Genomic DNA, 18996 nt, shown 5'->3' on the forward strand with positions numbered 1-18996 from the left:
CCTTTTGGATAACACAAATGAAGACTGTCATATGCATGAGTTGAAAGTGAACCTTCCAGAACCTCTATTTTCAGAAGGCAAGCTGGACTATTACTTGGATATTCGGTTCCTTCTCTCTACTGCATTCCCCTGTATCGTAACTATTCTCCCCTACCCCTACCCTGGACTCTTTTAAGCAAAGTAGAAATACAGTGGCATTTACATTTTAGTGAAACTTTCTCACCCATTTGACTGGTTCTTAAATTAGGTCACACAAATTTCCACTTCACTAACTTAAATGTTAACTGGGTGTTGGTCTCTGGGTGGAAAAATATACTGCACTATTTTACAGCATTAGCAGCACAGTATAAAAGGCAGTATTTTGTGCTATTACTGAAGATCTGGCTTTAAGAACCCTACAGCTTTATGACTATTCATTTGAGGGGTGGAGGGGAGGACTCCAAGTATTTCCATAAATGAGTTTTAGCTCTCCTTTGAAGGCATGACATCTGGAGACTAAAGGGGAGCTCATCTTCAGGTTGATTGAAGTCTCAGAGCTTGTTCCTACCAACTAGACAGAAAAATGAAAAATTTTGGTTATCAGACTTTATTCACAAACCTCATAACTGTTAGACTGAGTCAATCTGGGCTCAGCACAAGCTAGTGACCACCATCCACCCACCAAAAAAAAAAAAAAAAAGAGGAGAAAAAAAAGTAGATCCAACTTGGATCTGTTGCATAAAAGGCGTTAATATTTTCTGCTTTACATTGCCAGTGAAAGATAAAAGCCCCTTAACACAGCTTACTGTTCAGTCATTGTGCCCATGGTGAATACTTTGAGCTATCCAGGGTCCTCCTATCAAGCCTTAAGGCTGGTGTCTTTTCTTGCTAGGACAATGTTAGTATATATCAAGTCCATCTCTCATCAAAAACAGGGAAAATAAGATTTCTTTCTTGTTTAAAAAATTAGATGCAGTGGTTCAAAATGTTAAACTTCTCTAGACCGAGAAAATCAGACTAATACTGAAATGAACAACAATTCTTCATGAATAGTGTATACCAGAAGTTATAAAGAATGGAAATACCCATATTATATTAACATTCTGAATGTTTTGAATCTCGCTCATGTTACAAAAAGGAAGGCTTTCCAGGTTAATGAGAATAAGATGGAATTGGGTTTCTTATTAGCATCCTATATAGGAGTTTCCAAGTGCAACTTGTTGTCTTTGTGGTACCATAATATTTAGCTTTGTAGTAAATTGTACACAGAACACATTCTGCTATGTACATCTCTCATAATTTCCTCCAAATTACATGGCAGAAACTTGAGGATATTCTGAATACCTATGGGAGAGGGAGGTAAAGCACTCATAAGGACTGATGGAGAAATTAATTGTTAATTTGATATATGGAGTAAAATACTTAAGGAGATCTACAAGAAGGAATGCAAAAGAAGCCTTCAAAAGACTACTGAAACCCTGAAACTGAGGGAAGCTTTGTCTTCAGTTAAAATTCAGAAACATAAAGGAACATGATCATGCTCTGGGGATTGCTTCATAAGTCAAGTAAACATTGATTTCAACAGATAGTGCTTCATGTTCAAATGAGTGCCTGTGGTGGAACTTTTAATGCACAAAAGCATCAGCTGATGAATACGGGTATATGGAGCCAGCTCAAAGGAAGAAGACAACAAACGTGTCAGAACGTGGTATTATGGTTTGTGAGCAGAAGCATCACTCACAAGGGGAATGAGATAATTCTAAGGTTGTATTTGGCACAGTGAAAACAAGGAAAATGTCAGAGAAGTGATTCAGGGCAGACACCAGGAACAGAAGTACTCCAGTGATTAGGAGACTCAGTTACTGGTATGGAATAGCTATGATTATTATGGAATGACATCAACTGTGTTTAAGGACAACTTGGACAAGTATCTGCCGCGTATAGTTCATGTCTTTGGGATACAGTTTGGACATGAGGTCCTTTTCAGCTCTATTTCCCATGATTTCAATCAGGCTAGAGGAAGGTTATGAGTTGAATTCCTCATAGATGATTCTTGAGATAAATCTTATATAATATTTTCATCACACTTCTTGGCCCAGTAAAGGAGGACCATGCCAACAAAATTTGCTGATAACACGCTGTGGAATGAATCACCATCATGGAGGAGGCTCTGAATATCACACACAAAAAAAAGCAGTGGGATGACTTCGAGGACCAGAGTGATAGTAGTCAGATGAAACTCAGCTGCACAAGTGCCAGGTCATGTACTCAGGGTCTAATAAAAAACAATCTCTGCTATAAGCTGAAACCTCATCAGCTGGAAATAGAAGAAGAGAAATTCTAATGTATTACTTCACTCAAGTGATTTCTGCTTTCTGGCAGAAAATAGCTCAGAAGTTGGATCTAGTTATTGGCAAAATTATATTTGCCGTATTTCAGAAGCAAACCGTAAGTAGTTTAAATAATTTGAAGAAGGTTTTGTAAATGGCAAAAAAACCCCCCCCAAAAAACCACCAACACACAACAAAATTTGGATCTTTCCAGATTTTGAATTTTTATAATTCTATTTTGTGGAGTTTGGAGTTTTTGGTTTTGTGTTGTGTTTTTTTCTTTCTTTCTTGTTTTTTTAGAAGAGTTCCAGTTTCAGTTGTGCAAAATTACTTGAAATGGCAATGGCATTAATAAGATCACCTGTTCATCTCTTTGCCAGGTAGTGCTGCACTTCCAGGAATAGAAAAAGGCTGAACCTTCATATAGGTGCATAAATGCAGGCTTTGGAGGCTAACTTTGTCCTCATTTTGAAAAAAATCTGATGGCATAGACCAACTTGATGTTTTGAGTAAAAAGTAAGATCTCTGATTTGACTCAAGAAGGTTGAGGTACAGAAGACATAACATAAACCTTTCAAATATGAACACATGCAGGTTTTGAAATGGTGGCTTGGGCTTGGCTCTAGAGCAAATGTTATAAGCCAGAATGTGCTTTGACATTATAGACAAGAAAAAAATTATAGGTTCAAGAAAATTTAATGACAACGAAGGGCAGCAGGTACTTGAGTCCAACCTTCTAATTGCTGTCTCAAGTCAAGACAAACAGAGTGGAGAAATAAACAGGCAAAACCTTGACTCCTCACCCAAACTGATCTTGGTAACCGGTAATGCTGAAAGAGAGGCTACGAAAAGCCATGTATTATCATGGAAAAGAAAGAGCCTTTTGCACACACATTTATTTAATCAAACTCTGACTTGAGGAAAAGAGGTCAGGGGAGGCAGGAGGCAAGAGAGGGGAAAGGACACAGGTAAAGTTGACCACAAATGAGTCTTTTGTTTTTCTGGGAGAACCTATTGCCCTAAAACCCTTGCAAAGCTGAACTGAAGTCATCATTAAGCAAATGCACTGAGCAGGCACAGCAGGAGAACACTAAACAAATATTTATTTCTCCAAGGCTGAATTGCATGGGAGTGTCAACAACAGCAACAGCAAGAAGTACGAAGTCTGGAGGGTGGGGGGAAACACAAAAGACTTCGAAGTTATTAAATAGGGATATTTGTACAAAATCAACACCAATTCATTATTAAAACACACAGATACATTAAAGCTCACAGAAGGACTCTGCTTCCCAGCTTGTGTGATTAAATGCAGTGAATGAATAGCTGTCTGCAGGATTAGGAGGTACCGAGCAATAAAAATCTAGCGTTAAAAGAGCAGAGCAAGAAGGGTGAAGGATTCCCCCACTTTCTGGTGGGAAGAAACCCACCAGAAAACTGCACCTGGTTTCACAAACATGTGAGAGCCTCAAGGTTTGCTGACCTTCTCTCTACATCTCAAGCATTAGTGGCAGCTTCCCCAGGTCTTCCAACCAGATTTCATTACTCCTCCCCATGCTGTGCTGAATACCTTCTGTACGACAGGTTTCTCCATTGGGAATGACAGCAGAGAGCCAAGCAGCACAAAGAAATTTGTAAACCAATTGGACCTTACTCAGACATTGCAGCAGACAGAGACACGTGTGGAAGGAAATAAGAAAGAAAACTTGCATGCAAATTCTTTCTGGAATGGTCTCAAAGCAGAAAAAAATTCTTGGCCTTGGTCAGACCTCTCAACGTGCCAGAACCCCGGTCTCCAGGGCAGTCTTGTCGCTTGGCTGGTAAGGACACTCTCTACCACACAGTGTCTCCCCTCAGTAAATTCAAGCCCCTGATAGCTAGCTTACAAACTCAACAGCTTAGCTCCCATATAGCTGAGGGATACTCTTGGTTTCTCAGCACTACTCCATTGTCCTGCTAACAACTACTTGAATGAATGCCCTGAGCAGTGAATATTCACAGAGGGCAGGCAGTTTACTGATTGCCTCTGCATGCCTGTATCAATCTATCCCAAGAGGGCCTCCAAAAGACAAAGAGGAAGAACAGCACATTTCTCACACATTCGAGACTGAATTTGCTCAAATCCACCCTTTGGTGTCCTGATGGACTTGGAATCTGAGTGATTCTGCTCAGTGGAAGCTTCCACTGGTGGGACCTCCTCCTCAGTGTATGTGTGAATTCACAGGGGACTTGTCTTGCTACAGCATCAGAAAACCTCAGGCTGCACAAAAGGAAAAATTGGAGACAAAACCCAGTAAGTCTATGTCCACAGTTCAGTGAAAGAAGAGATGCCAAAAAGGGCTGAATTGTCAAGCAGGCTCAGCATCCAGCCAGTGATAGATGGGAACTTCAGTTCTACCTTTCAATGATGGCAGGGCAAAGGGACAGGGTACAAAAGTACTATTTGTACTTTTTTTTTTTTGTACAAGACCTTTTTTTACAAAAAGTATGGACGTACTTTTGCATACAGGACTTGTTGGGGAATGAATCTTTGTCTACTTCTGAAATTGCTCACCACATTAGGGAAAAAAAAGGATCGAGGTATGACCACAGTGCAAGTCAGACCTTGACAAGCTCCTAGTATGGGAGCCAGTGTATAGACTGCACATCACTTACGATCAATCCTAAGGTGTTTCTCCAACCCAGCAAGAAAGTAAACTATAAGGTACAAATGACTCAGCAAGTAATTAGGAGAGAAGTCATCAACCAGACAGAAATTTGGTCACAGGCTTTGACAGATTGCTACATCAGAAATTCATCTTTCTCAAGGTCTAGGGGGTTCTTGAAATCCAACAGATAAGATTTTACCATCTGTTCACATCTATGGCAACACAACTGATTGCTTATGTGCCCATGGAAGAAAGTCGCAAACTGCATAGATCTTCAAAAACTTGGGCTCTAGTGTGCACATGAATGTTTCCCAGAAGATCATTTGTCCTCACAGAGTATCTGCATGAAAGAGAATAAAGAAATCTTCCCATTTGCTGATATAGATAGATGATGTAGCTCCAGGAAGTGTTTTACAAAAGGATGTAGCATGTTCAACTGTATGCTCACAAGAATCAGAGAATAGCGTTAGAAATCCTTCCTGGAGAAAAGCAGACACATAAACACTAAGAGGATTCATAATTAGAGAATGGTGTCATATTACAATACATAATTAAAAATATGCTGGGTCAACCTACTTCATTTCCATTTGGAAATAAGCTGTATTTCACAACTGAGGCTAACTATTCCTAAAAAAAACCCCAAACCTAAACCAGAAAAAATGCCCACATCATTCTACAGTTGAGCAATAAGCACTTTACCTACTGGGGTAAACTGGGATTATGCATACAAATTGCTTCATGTTCTTCACCTGCCAGCACCAGCAATGGCCAAGTGTAATCAGAACTCAATTACAACCTCACCAGAGATAGCCACTGATGCTGCTCTTATAGCTGAAGAGTAAGCTTTTTTCCTAAAGCAGGGCTGACCTCTATGAGCCCTCAACTCACTGCCCCAGTGTAGCAAAAAAGTGATAATAAAAAAGTTAGTAGTTAGTGCTCTAGAAAAAAGGAATGACACACTTGTCATCGAGGAAGAATAGACGTGCCACTGGGAAATGGACTGGAGCCCAGACAATGTCAAATCCATCTCAGTGAAGAGTTTTACAGTATCGGCTATAACTCACTCTCATTTTCTAGAATGCTTTATTGATGTCTGCAAAAGTTAGAAAGAGAGCACAGAAATGCAATGGCTTTGAAATGTTAGTCACAGAAGGTTGTAAATAGCAATATTACAAACTGTGACTCTTCTGTTTGCCCCTCCACAGGGTGCTATAAGAGGGATGCAACTGGCAGCTCACTTTTCTCATAGGGATAGAGCTAATTACTGCCATGGTGTACCCAGCAGTCATTGCTTTGACCCTGCCATTCTTGCAGCTGGTAGCCCATCAAGCTATCTTACAAGCAGAACTTACCTCCTTACTTCTCTGGAAGCACTGAGGAAACTTCTCACTTCAAAAGCCAACTTTCTCCTCACACCCACCTCTCACCAGCTCCATTAACTCTCTTAATAGACTGTAAAGCATATGTGTTAGTGTTTTTTTGTGATAGACTATCAACTCCATGCCAACTGGGTCCAGAGACTCGGAAATCATGGCATTTTGGAGGCTGCTATCAGGCAGCCTTCTTTCAATTTATTTTACAAACAAGCTGCAGCCAGCATCTGAAATGTAGATGGAATTATAAAAAGGAAAAGGAAAAAGGGAAAGAAAAAAAAAATCCCAAAGGCAGAAAGCTGATCTGAAGGAGGTAGCAGGCAAAGAGGAGGAATTCTGGGAGCAGACATGATGAAATGAGAACAGAGCTCAAAACTTACTCCATGACTCATCTCACCTTGCAGCTTTGTCATGTTTCTGATGCACAGGAGGAAAACTTATTTAATCTCAAAAGCATTTGTGACTACTGAAATTTGGGAAGAGGAGGTTTTGAAAAGTCCAGGATCATTTCAAAGAGGGATCCCATTACTGGAATTTTTCCAGGTGCCTTAGGCACAGCCAGATTGGACTTACATTCCTGCAAAAAGGGCTCGCTTGCTCATTCTCACTGACAGCTCTGCAGTTGACAGCATTTTGTTTCATAACTTCTGTGCCTGGTAGCAAACTCTGAGGTGGGCAGCAAACTTTGGGTTTAACAAGTGTCTGAACTAGAATTTGATTTGCAGAAATCTGAGAAAGGGCATGCAGAGGAGATCTGAAGCAGTTTGACATGTCCTAAGAATGCGAGAGAGAAAAGCCTGAAACTGAAACCTGAAGATCAAATAGCCTCAAATCTTAAGACATTTTCACCATTCTACTACCTTGTCTCTTTTTGCCTTCTTCCTACTGCTCAGTGGAAAGCAGACAGCAATCACCCTTTCTTAAAGGCAGCAGTAGGAATACCACGAACACAACCTGTGTAGCACCACAGTCAGGCTTTAAAGTGCAGTTCTCCTCAGAGAAATAACAGTTTAAAGGTACTTTGCCACCACACACACATCTGCTCCCTGAGGGGCTTCATTACCCCTTTAATGTGTAGTGAAGGAATACCAGATCTTTTCCCCTCCCCATCCCTCCCAAGTGTCTTTCAGTCATGCCTGTTTAAGTTTGCTGGTAAAAACACATACTTGCATGGTCATTAGCAGAGGGTTGGAAGGAGGGAACTTCAGAATAAGAATAAGCTCTCAGTTTATGCCTCAAAACCAAAACTACCAAACAAGCTCCCTTTTTGGAGACTCTGTAGTTAGAAAAGCAACTGGGTTTCATGCTTCAGGGTTTCAGCTGTTCATCTGCAAGAACTACAATAACTGCACTTTTCACTGCTCATTAATGTCTGTGCTCTGCTCTGGACAGTGCTCTGCTGTATAGCTCTAGGACTGATGGACGTCTCCACAGCCCACTGCCTGTCTCTGCATCTTGGACCAGTTACACCGGCAGCATCAGTGCAGAGATTTGGCCTGCATTTCACATTCCCCAGAATTCATCCTCACAGGCACTGAAACTGGTCGTATGCACAGCTCCCACCTCCCCGAGTGCTGTAGCACTGAAGATACTTGTTGAGTTCACTGGCTTCACAAAAACAGATAATGCACCTGGAATCCAAATCAAAGCAGCAGCTCTTCTCAGAGAGCTTCTTAAACACCACTCTGCAGCCAAAGCGGGGTGGCAATAGCCTTACCCGAGACCTTCACCGTCAATCAAGGGCTCCCTTACAGGGTTGAGCAGCACATCACAATATACTGAGAAAAGGCAAGAGGAGGCAGATTTCACACCATCCTCTAAGCAAACCTCAGCTGGAGCTCTTCTTGCCACTAGATTCTGCCACCCCAAACACACACAGAGTGTACTGTCTCCCAAAACACACTTCCTCAGGTCCTCTCGGCTCCTTCTTCAGTGAGCCTGCTTCTCCCTGTCACCAGAAATGCACTTAGCCCCACGTGACAATGCCACCTACTCAACCATTAAGCTATGCCCAAACCCATCACCCATAAACCAGAGAATTAGTCTAAAACTTATCTCCCTTTGAAGAGCCATCCCAAGCTGGGACCAGTGATATACACAAATAAGGGATCTGCAAATGCTTCAGGGTAATAATGAAGAAGAGATCTGCTTTTTCCCCCCTGTTTTTTACTAATAGCAGCCTCTGCTTCTCAGAGCACATCCTTCCCCAAAGATGTCAAAGCTGGCATTTCCTAGTCTAAGCTCTACAGAATAATCACACCATTTAGAAAATAACTCGTGTCTCTGGAGTTCTCAGTTTCCCTATTTGTCAGTAGAAAACGAGACGTTTCCTCAAAATATACAATAAAATAGCCTCTAGCAATAGCTTGCAATGCTTCTCTTCACAATAGTTTTATGAGCATGTGTGCCGTCTCCTGGGAGTGCTTTCATAATCATTTATACAAATGACAGAAACTTAGGACAATGAGAAGCAGAAAGGGAAATACAATCATCATGCATGCAGTTGCTTTGAATAGTCTGCAGAAAAAGTGGTTTGCTCTGTGGCAAAGAGCTGTTCTGCTCACTTGCAGGTCTAAGTCAGGAGATTACAACCCCTCCTAAGGAGGGGCAGCATGCTGTACACTGCTCCCAGAGCAACCCAGTGCAGCCCATTGCTCAAACTCTTCCTGGGCTCTCTTGTTGCCCCAGAACAGTTCTCTGAACCAGACTTATATTCTACATCTGTTAAAATATCACATAGTTAAAGAGGTAATACCCAGAAAGAGATCCTGGGAGGGGGAAGGGTGTCCAATTCTTAACTGACTTCCTACCCCTCCTTCACAGCACAGCTTGTCCTAGCCAAGTGAAATCTGCAGTGCTCTGCAAGAGAGGTAGCTTGCATTCGAATGTAAAGGAACTCCTTTCATTTGTGCTACTCTGGGAGGCTGTCAACTCCCAGCTTGTTGTCATTAGGTAAGAGTAATGATGGTCTTTGAAAATACACTGTAAAATTGCTGTGAAAATTTGTTTTTTCTGTGGATATTCAAAATTTCTACCTGTGTGAGGATGGAGAAGGGGCTGTCAACTCCTATATGCACAAACAACACAGCAAGAAGGTACTGAAAGAAAATCCATTTACTCAAACACTTCCCCCCCCCCCTTTTCCTTTTCTTTGCAATACAAATTAATTCAACCCTCTGTACAAAAAGAGGGGTGGATTGGTTCAGCACAGTGTAATGGAGCAGTTTCATTTAGCCACGACTCTCCAGAGGGCAGAGTTCTTGTGAGACGAAAACCTTTAATGCTCAGAAGCACAGGCTTTACAATCCATTCCCTTTGCCACCAGAAACACGTTTCCTCTCTCCCCTCACCCAGACTCCAAGAAAAAAAACCAAAAAAACCAAACAACAAATGAACTTATGGAGCAACGTGTCCAAGAAGCAGCGAGCAGAAATGCCTCCCAGAGGGGTGCTAAAGCATGTAATAGCTGTATTTGTCTTCCTAGAAATGCCCTGGTACAAGACAACAAGAAAGAAGGTAGGATCATTTGTTGTGCTCAGGTTTTAAAAGATTTCTGAGTAGATCTGTTAAGCTTGCATGATGTTAACAAAACCTACCTGAATGCAACAGCTTTTGCCTTTCCAGGACAAGGATCTTTTCTGGCAAAAAAGCAGACAGGCACTTAGGAGACAGTGGTGAAGGCAAGTATGTATTTTACTTTGGGATGAATTCTAGGTCTGAGCAGCTTGCTCGTGGCTCCCCCTTCCCTGCCCAGCCACATGCAACACAAACTGGGTCGTCTTTATTTTGGAACAGATTATTGGGATTTGCTCATTCAATGTTCATGAGCAGTTATTACTCCCTCAGGATCTTGTGTCAGCACTTCCCTCAGACGTGGCCCAAAACGCACTGGAATTAGTCACAGGGATCACAAGACTAAGAGGGAAGTGTCCAGCCAGTGTAAGTGATAACAGCCCAGCAAGGCTGCCATGGGTAGCTAGGATGAGGTTTGCTGGAAGGAACACATCTTCCCTAAGGAGGCTTAGATGGATGAGGGGGGTGCTGTGGAAATGAGAACAGACCTGGAGTATATGGATAAAAGGAAAACAATAGAAAAATACAGATAGATTAAAATATTTTACCTGGTTGCTCAATTTTAGATATCCAGGCTAAAAAAACCCAAACAAAACAAATTAAAAAAAAAACACAACAAAAAGTACAAGGGCAAATCACTCCATGTCTGCATTTTCTCATGTTGCTGAGACAATTATAGTCTGAAAGTATGTTTTAGGTCACAGCATTATGGCACTGGGGTTAACAACAGGTTTCCCTAAAGGAAGCTGGGTGGGTTGCTGTTCAGAGACTTCACTGTTGAGTGCACAGCATGGTATAAAACATAGGGAACTGCTGACAAGGACACCAGACTGTCACTTTGGAGACTTGAGTTTTATTCTCAGATTTCCTCAAGCAATTCACTTCTCACCCACTTTCTGTCTCCCAGCATGATGGGCAGCTCTTGGGGTTGTGGACTTTCTGAGAAGTTACCCAGAGCCCAACATAACAGGACTCCAAGTTTTTATTAGGCTAACCATGTCTCACAAAGGATGACAAACGATATTTCTAAGGAAGGTGCTCTCCTGGGAGGTTGAATACAGGAAAATGAAATGAGAACCCAAAGGTATCCCAAGTACCACCAGTTCAGAGTCCAAAGGAAAAAACCCAACAAGATAAAGCCAAGTACCTCTGCCCAGTCTTTAGCTGCAAAGAAAAACAATCTTTATGAAGTGATAAAGCCATCCAAGAATGGCTGTGGTTGTTTCTTTTAAATGAACCAGAGAGAACAGATGGTCTCCTCTCATACTGTCACAAAGGTCAAAATTAGCCACCCCTAAGACTAGCAGGTTCTTGAAATGCTCAAGTGCTAGTGTCTGGTTGTTATGACTAATCCACTCTCCAGAACAATAAAGGTCAAATGAAGAACACCCCTCCAAATACTGCAACAACTCCTGGCCATGGCTGATGTGTAATGCACTCAGACATGGTGTCAACAGCTGCTCCTAAAACCCAATGAATCAGCCTTTCAAAAGAGCTTGTCAGCTCTTGCTGTTAGAGCTTTCATACAGATTATATTTACTCCCTGATGTTTAAAAATATCCTTTTTAAACCTTGAACACATAAAATGTTTTCCTTACAGAATTTGTCCTTTTACCCCAGACAGCTGCCCAAGAATCTCTCTCTCATATATTTATTTGTGAGCAAAACTTCCTAGCTCTTCTTTCTTTCACTTTCCTCTTCATGTGCTGACAGCTAAGCCAAAGGCAGGCCTCTGTTTCTGAGGTCATGTACAAATGAAGAATTTCTGGTCCCTTTCACAACTTCAACCTGCAAACCACAGTCAGCCTTCCAGAGTACTATGAGGTTAAGTGTTCTGCTCAACAGACAGGGTACAGAGACATTGGGTGGCTTGCCTTTGGTCCTACAACAGGCATGCAGGCACAAATCCCCTATCCATCCCCTACTCTAATCACCAATCTCCCTTGGATGCTGTCATTTAAATAAAAAGGCCTATTGGAAATGACAGGTGAAGAAAGCAGTCCAGGCATGAAATGCATTCTAAAGTATATTAATAGAAGGTTGCCAGACAAAATGGCACAAGGCATTTGATCACATCATCTTAGGCTTGTTGTTCATGCTCCTTTGCATCTGGCTGCGTGATGTCTGCCAGATTCTCGGCTGGAGGAGCAGGCTAGGATTTGCCTGCTTTCCCTAACCCGTGCTGGGCTCAGCTGCAATCATGCAGAGCACTGAAAGAAATCCCTTTGAGTTGGGATTCATTCCGAACATGTAAAACCCAGACAAATGACTGCTTCTCCAAAGTGAATCCCATTTCACAGCAAGTAGGTTATTAGCGTGGAACTCCATACAAGTAGCTTGCATTCAAAAGCCTTCTGCATTATTAATAGAAGATGAGCTTTTGACATCAAAGGAGAACCATTATGTATGCTAAACGGTGGCAAAAATTGTACCCGCACTTCAAACCTTTTCAGTTCTTTGTCCCTTGTAAATCAATCAAGGTTGACAGATGCTTTAAGGAGAGTAATCTTTTCAATGATACTGTCAATGGATAACATAATGGAACATTGTCTCTGTGCTGTGTGAAGACATGGAGCTAGTCAATTATGGACAACACTTCATGCAGCCGCCAGTTTTCACTTGAAGTGCTGCTGTTGAAGTATTATAATCCCAACAAATGGCCGCAGCAGCATACAATGTAAATGAGACCTCCTGAAGCTTTGGAAAATTAATTAGTAACAACAGTGGTCCATTCCCACACTTTCAAACACCAGCCTGGTAATGTTAACGATGCACTTCCCCCTTCCCTTTGAGCAGTCAATAGGGCATATTTACATACACTATTTTTAATCTTCAACACTTTCCCCCACCCCTCTTTTAAATGAAGGAAGCTCTGGATTCCTTTCCTCTCTTTCGAGCAGCAAACTTCACCCCTGATATTTCCAACCACTCACATAACCCACATGGCTGGAGCTGAAAACAAGAGAACAGAGAAATTCCCACTCGGACACTGCAGTAGTATTCACTCCTTTTGCTTCACACATATCAGACACTTTGTGGCTGTCTCCTTTTCCAAAACTTCTATCCCCTCAGCTGCTCTGAGAAGAATGGCTTGGGTGGATGGCAGGGGAAAAGCTTCCAGTCTCAAGAGACCAGTAGGATGCAAGTTGAAAGCCCAATGTGCTGAGTTCCAACACCACCTAGGTCAAACTGTGGTGTGCTGGATGCCTATATATATATATATATATATATATATATATATCTATCTCTCCGATTGCCAGCTTCTACAGAAAGGAGATTGACAGTCAAAGGGAAGAGACTGTGCTGTTTGTTTAGCTATTAGCTTCTATTTCCTACATAATTTTCTCAAAGATTTTCCCTTTATCAACCAAGGCTTGCACTAAGAGGAACTAGTAATCTCCCACAGTAAGAGAGAAATCCCACACCTGAGCACAAAATTTCCAAACTCCTATCAATTGCATGTTTTCATTGCTATGATCTGTGAACGCCCCCTTATCTATAATGTGTTTTTGAAGCAGCCAGGTGCAGATAAGAAACTCAGTCACAGAAGTCTTCTAGGACAAGACCAGGCTGTTCTTTAAACCCAGCTCTGTCTTCCCCAGGCTCCAAACAGTTAGGAACAGATGCAGCTGCTGTGCCTCCTCATTTAGTATGGATTCAGTCTTCTGCACTCTGGACAGTTTTCTGAGAAGCCCTTGCAGTGGTTGACCACAGAAAGCTTCACACAGCAGCAGTGCTCTGAACCCCCAAAACATGCAGACAATGGTTAAACAATACTGACAATGGTCAAACAATACGATGGGGCAACAGAGGAAGCAACAGCAGCCACACACACTCCCTGGCATTACCCAGCCAACTGCCACTGCTGATCCCAAGAAAAGGGAAATGTCTGGTTTTCTAGAGGCTCTTCCTGGGAATAGAAAAGGAGGAGACTATATCTTCTGCCTAGCTTTAGAAAAGTCAAAGACTGATCCAGATCTTTTCTCCACACTTGCATAGAACAAGCTACCATAAGAATAGAGAAATGGACAGGAATCAGGAGGTTTCAATTGCTCCTTCCTTTTGCTGGAACAGATCTGTCAAGAAAACAGTGGCACTGTCTATAGTCCCCACTCAAACTCCACAGTGCAATATGCATAAACACAAGACAAAAAAATTCTCTACCGCATCTTGATGAGAATGCTTTAGGCTAGCATTCCTGCCATGATGAAAATGGCCATTTTTTTTTCAATTGAAGTTTCTTTTGCTGTGCAGACTCATCTGCTTTTGTGTCTGGTTTTAGATTTTGTTTTTCTAGAGCTAAACACATGGAATGCTGCTGCAGGGTTCCTATCCTCCCCCTTCCTCCACGCCCTCTGCCACAACCTGGTTGGGATGGCACTGCAGAGGAGGCAGGCACCATGCCCCAAACTCTCCCCATCTTTGAGAGAAGAGCCAAGTTTATCTCAGTACCAGGAAGATGAAGTATAAGCATCAAGGGGACAGCAGAGACTGGGAAAATGTATGGTGCATAACAAAGAGCGTTAAGAACATAACAGACATAAAATCAGGGCCCAAGCAGTAGATTCTTCTGCTCTTCTCTGCTTGGTGCAGGATTCCGAAGTCATTTTTGATTGAGCCTGTTTCCATTATATAGCTGCCAAATGTCATCGACTACCTTGCCTCCTCATAACTCATGGTTGAAAATTCCCACTGCCTTGGCTGAGATGCGTTTCTGAATATTCCTTATCCCAGTCAAAACAAAATGGAACACCAGACACCTCTTACTTGAAAGACTGTCCACTTAAGCAAACCTGGAGTGCATAGATTGAAAGAGAGCACGGGATATCTGTATGGAAGTAGCTTAGCTGGCAGCTTGACAGGTGTGGGAGGTGGGCCAGAAGAAGTAAATAAACAGTTGCAGGCAGGCTTGGGCATTGTGTGTTCTGCTTGCACAGCTTTCAAGGAAAACTGATGCACAAAAGAGGCAATGGAAAGGATCAGGATGTCATACTTGGACACAAAATTGCAATACACTGGACCTACTGACTTCTGCAGAGCTACTGCAACAAATGTGTGCTAAGGATCTGTTCTACTCCATTTGAAACTTGCTCTAAAAACATATACCCCTTTCATTTATAGGAGTTTACCATTTATTTATGATATGCAGACATACCTACACACATACTTTCTTCCAAGTTACAAGACATGTATTGAGCAATTGCCAATTGTCTTGCAGAACAGTTTTCCATGGCAATATCAAAGAATTTCAAAGTATACATTGCCTTTGTCACAATTTCAACAGAAAATTATCTAACCTTTTCTTTCAAGTTTATTATCCTATTTGTTCTTATACTATTATTTAAAGTGTACAAGTAAAAAAAAAGTTGCCAATATAAAATAAACATTGAAAAAATAAACCAGATCCTGTTGATCAAAATAAAAAAGATCTTGTGATAAAAACTAAGCGTTCCAGTAATTCAGAACCAAAGGTTATAATATGGGAGATGAAGAACCTGCTCCATGTGTCTAATGACAATATATAAAATCACAGCTTACCATTTTTGGATGAGGTAAATATACGAGAGAAGATGGTCGCTAATGATGACAAAAATTTTAAGTAGCCTTCTATTCATATTAAAATAAAATTCACACTGTCCAATTAAGCCAGAAATTTATCATTAAAAAATAAATTAGGAGAAATTAATTAGGAGAAACATTGCTTACGTAAGAGAAGTCTTCGGCATTCTGGCAGAGCAGCTTGGGAAAAACAGCCTGTCGCTGAAATCTTTCCTCGTCTTCAAAGATGTTCCCATACATGAAGCCATTCATCATGGTGGAATGGGCATGGATGTCAATATAGAACTCCAGGTTAATCTTCTGTTGAGGGAAAACAACGACGAGAAAAAAAAACAATTCAGCATGAGATATATCATAGCAGTGTTATGTGGGTGAAGCCTCCCATAAATCCAACACTGCCATCCTTGAATCTAACCATGATGGTATCAGAGCACCATCCTACAGACATTGCTTTGATGCATCCAACCATCATGCCTCTTTGTGGGTGCATGTGTGGTGCAACACAGGACCATGATAGATGTTTCTTTACCTGTACTGAGAAGGCTGGAACATTTATGGAGCACAGGACACTGTGCAAAATAGAGCCAAAGCATTATCCTTCACTTTGATACAGGGCTTAGTGCACCTTCCGGTTCTAGAGCATGATTGTCTGGGCACAGCTTTGCCATCTTTGCACAGCTTGGCATCGCAATATGCAGATGTACCCTTCTGCCAGGAAAGACAGGCTCAAAATTGTGTAAAAAAGACTTCAGTATTTCCTGTGCAGTTTATAAGGAAAAATACCACAAATGTTTTTGTCTGACTCTGCTTTGTAGTAGTAATTCAACAGAACAACTCCCAAAAGCCAGTGCCTTGAGTGCCTCTCTGCTTGTAGCTTCCCATGTGATTCTGCACCAGCTCTTGCTCCAAAGGAAGACACCAGGACTCTAACACAGAAGTGCCTGCTCTCCCCATACCCTTCCTGGATTGGCAATTCAATGTTAGGAGGCCCTGCAAGAAAATGCTGCCCAAGTCTCCAGTCCAGGGACACATCTTTTTCCTCACATAGTATGTAAGTGATGCCATCCGTGGCAAAGAGTGAATATTCACCTTGATCATCTTGTACAGTGCCATTGGCAGCAGTGAGAAGGCAACATCCAGTACTAAATGTGCTACCAGAGCAGATGCCACTGGATTACCCAGAGTTTCCCCAAACTCTTGCAACTTCTGGTCCTGAACAAATGATGCTCTGTGACTAGATGGTGATAAACCCACCTGTGTCACCTGGCCACTCTTCCTGGTGGTTACATCTCAGATCTCCCTGCCCCAACAGGGGGATGGAGAAGAGCCCTGTTAGCAAGACAGGGATTACGATGCTTAGCCCTGTACCCCTCAGTGGCAAATACGGACCATGGCCAGTAAAATACAAGATGTAGCTCTCCGGCCATATGTCTCGTCTGCACACAAAGCCTGCTCAGGCTACTGGAGAATACTGAGCTACAAGACAGTCCAATGTAATACAAACACAGTTTGTGTTATGCAGTTCATGTGACAGCAGCGTCAGCTCTTCTACAGAGTCTCTGATGGGGGAAGAACATCGTTTGGTATGTGAAACTAATATGATACAGATTTACTTTCCCTTGGCAGAAAACCAATGTACAATACACAGTGACTGTTTAGTTTAATTAAACAGCCTAGAGAGAGTAATACTGTATCTTATTAAGCCTCTCGTATGTTAAAATGTTAGCTAATGCAATATCAATATCTGACCATGCTTCACAGGAAAAGGAACATTTGATTCTAATGCAATAAATTGTTTGCTCCTGCCAAAACATTATGCTGTGCTATAGAGGACCAACGCTGCAATAAAGCACACATCTGCTATTCAGAGATATAGCATTGAGGAGAAAGATTAGCATTAACAGGATGAAACACCACATGGGATTTTCTTCCTCTCCAAACATACAGAAATTAAAACCAAGATTGAGTAATATTATTTTTCATAAGATAATTTCCCCAGCAGAAACAGAATTTGATGAGATCAGATGCACGCTAGCATATCACCATAAAACAGAACATGTTGTAGAGTCTCAAAACAGTGATTTGATGATGAAGTGAGGAGATAATCTAGTTAAACTGGCTATTTGTAAAGCACGAATGTCCTTCACATGGAAGTCAGTGACCTAAGTCATGCTTATTTTAGAACAACTATACAGAATTATTTATAGCAACAAATTTACTAATATAAAGTAAATGAGAAGCACAGTGAGATATATAGCAATAGACTAGTATCATTTGTGCTTTAAACATCACAAATAGAGGTGCTGGCATAAACTGTATGATTTGTGCTGTGTCATACTATACTTATTCATCCATAGCTATCAAATTGTTTCCAAAAGAAGGTGACTACAAACAGGAACACAGAGACACGGATTACTAAGATAACTTTCCATAGGCTATCCAGCAAGAAATTCACCTGCAGAACATGGGTGACCTGAGCCTCAGCTTAGTATTCAATCGATCAAGTCATCCAGTCTAACACAGTATCAGTAGAGAATATTTTCTAAACTCTCCTAGGATTCTCCCTAAAAAAATTGCTGATAAAGGTGTTCCAGATAATTTTAGACAATCTCTTGGGGTGCTGAAATTTCTTTGAAGATCTTTCTTGATCATCAAAACAATTTTCAAATAGTCTAGTTACAATGGTTATTTGTGAGAAACTGTGTCCTTCATAGGTATCACCTTCATCTAAATATTAAGCTTACAGATCACTTATTTGGAAACCATGACATTCAACAGCTAGCTCATCACCAAGCAAGTGTTTAAAAACATTTATCCAGTCATTCATTACAATGTATTTCAAAGGTAATTTCCTAAGTCAGCCCACAATAACTGCTCAACTGTTTTCTGGTGTGTGTTCCTTACTCTCCTCTTGAACATATAAAAAACCCCTCTATTTCACATATTCCTGCCCACTAAACATAGTCCAAGTTTGCAATTGTCCGTCCTATTCAGTAAGTTGTTAAACATTGCTAGAGTAATTGCCAGTTAGTTGTACTTACTCCCAGGCACTGCTGTGCGTGAGCAGAACAGCATTTCAGTGTGTCGCTGAAATGCTTTCTTCCCATCACATTCATTATTTTATCAAAGGGAAACATCTTGAGCATTCTTCATTACAGAACAAAATAATTCAGTGCATTGTTAATACAACACATGACTTCCTAATGGAAAAAATCTCTTTATTCACAGACAAAGATATTGTGGCCTTAAAATGGACATTAACAGCCCAGTCACTGGGACATTAAACTCAAAGTTTGACACCTTGTGCCCCAGGTAGGAGACAATTTGTTTGCAGACAAGTTTTGCAAAAGAATCAAGATATGTTCCTGAATGATAATGGTATTTCCTCTCTCTCTTTAGAGTCATACATATTAATAAGTACTTTACATGTAGGAACTGTTTCACCCACTGCCACACTACAAATTTAAGCTAGGGAATAAAGTTTCATATTTCAGTTGAGGTTCTCTGGAAGATTTTGACATAATTACTGATCTCCTG

General features: G+C 41.3%; 1 protein-coding gene across 1 annotated transcript in view; it reads right to left on the bottom strand.

Annotated features, from left to right (window-relative positions):
* The window catches only part of LOC309407560 (BEN domain-containing protein 5), a gene marked incomplete at its 5' end in the record, with an annotated part of 952618 nt that overhangs the window by 90168 nt on the left and 843454 nt on the right, over positions 1–18996 (bottom strand). The window contains one exon of the mRNA XM_082003109.1: positions 15607–15759. Coding sequence (XP_081859235.1) covers positions 15607–15759 — 153 coding nt within the window. The remainder of the gene's footprint in view (positions 1–15606; positions 15760–18996) is intronic.

The sequence above is a fragment of the Phaethon aethereus genome (assembly GCF_964289735.1).
Source record: "Phaethon aethereus genome assembly, chromosome: 8".
In the NCBI taxonomy this organism is placed as follows: domain Eukaryota; kingdom Metazoa; phylum Chordata; class Aves; order Phaethontiformes; family Phaethontidae; genus Phaethon; species Phaethon aethereus.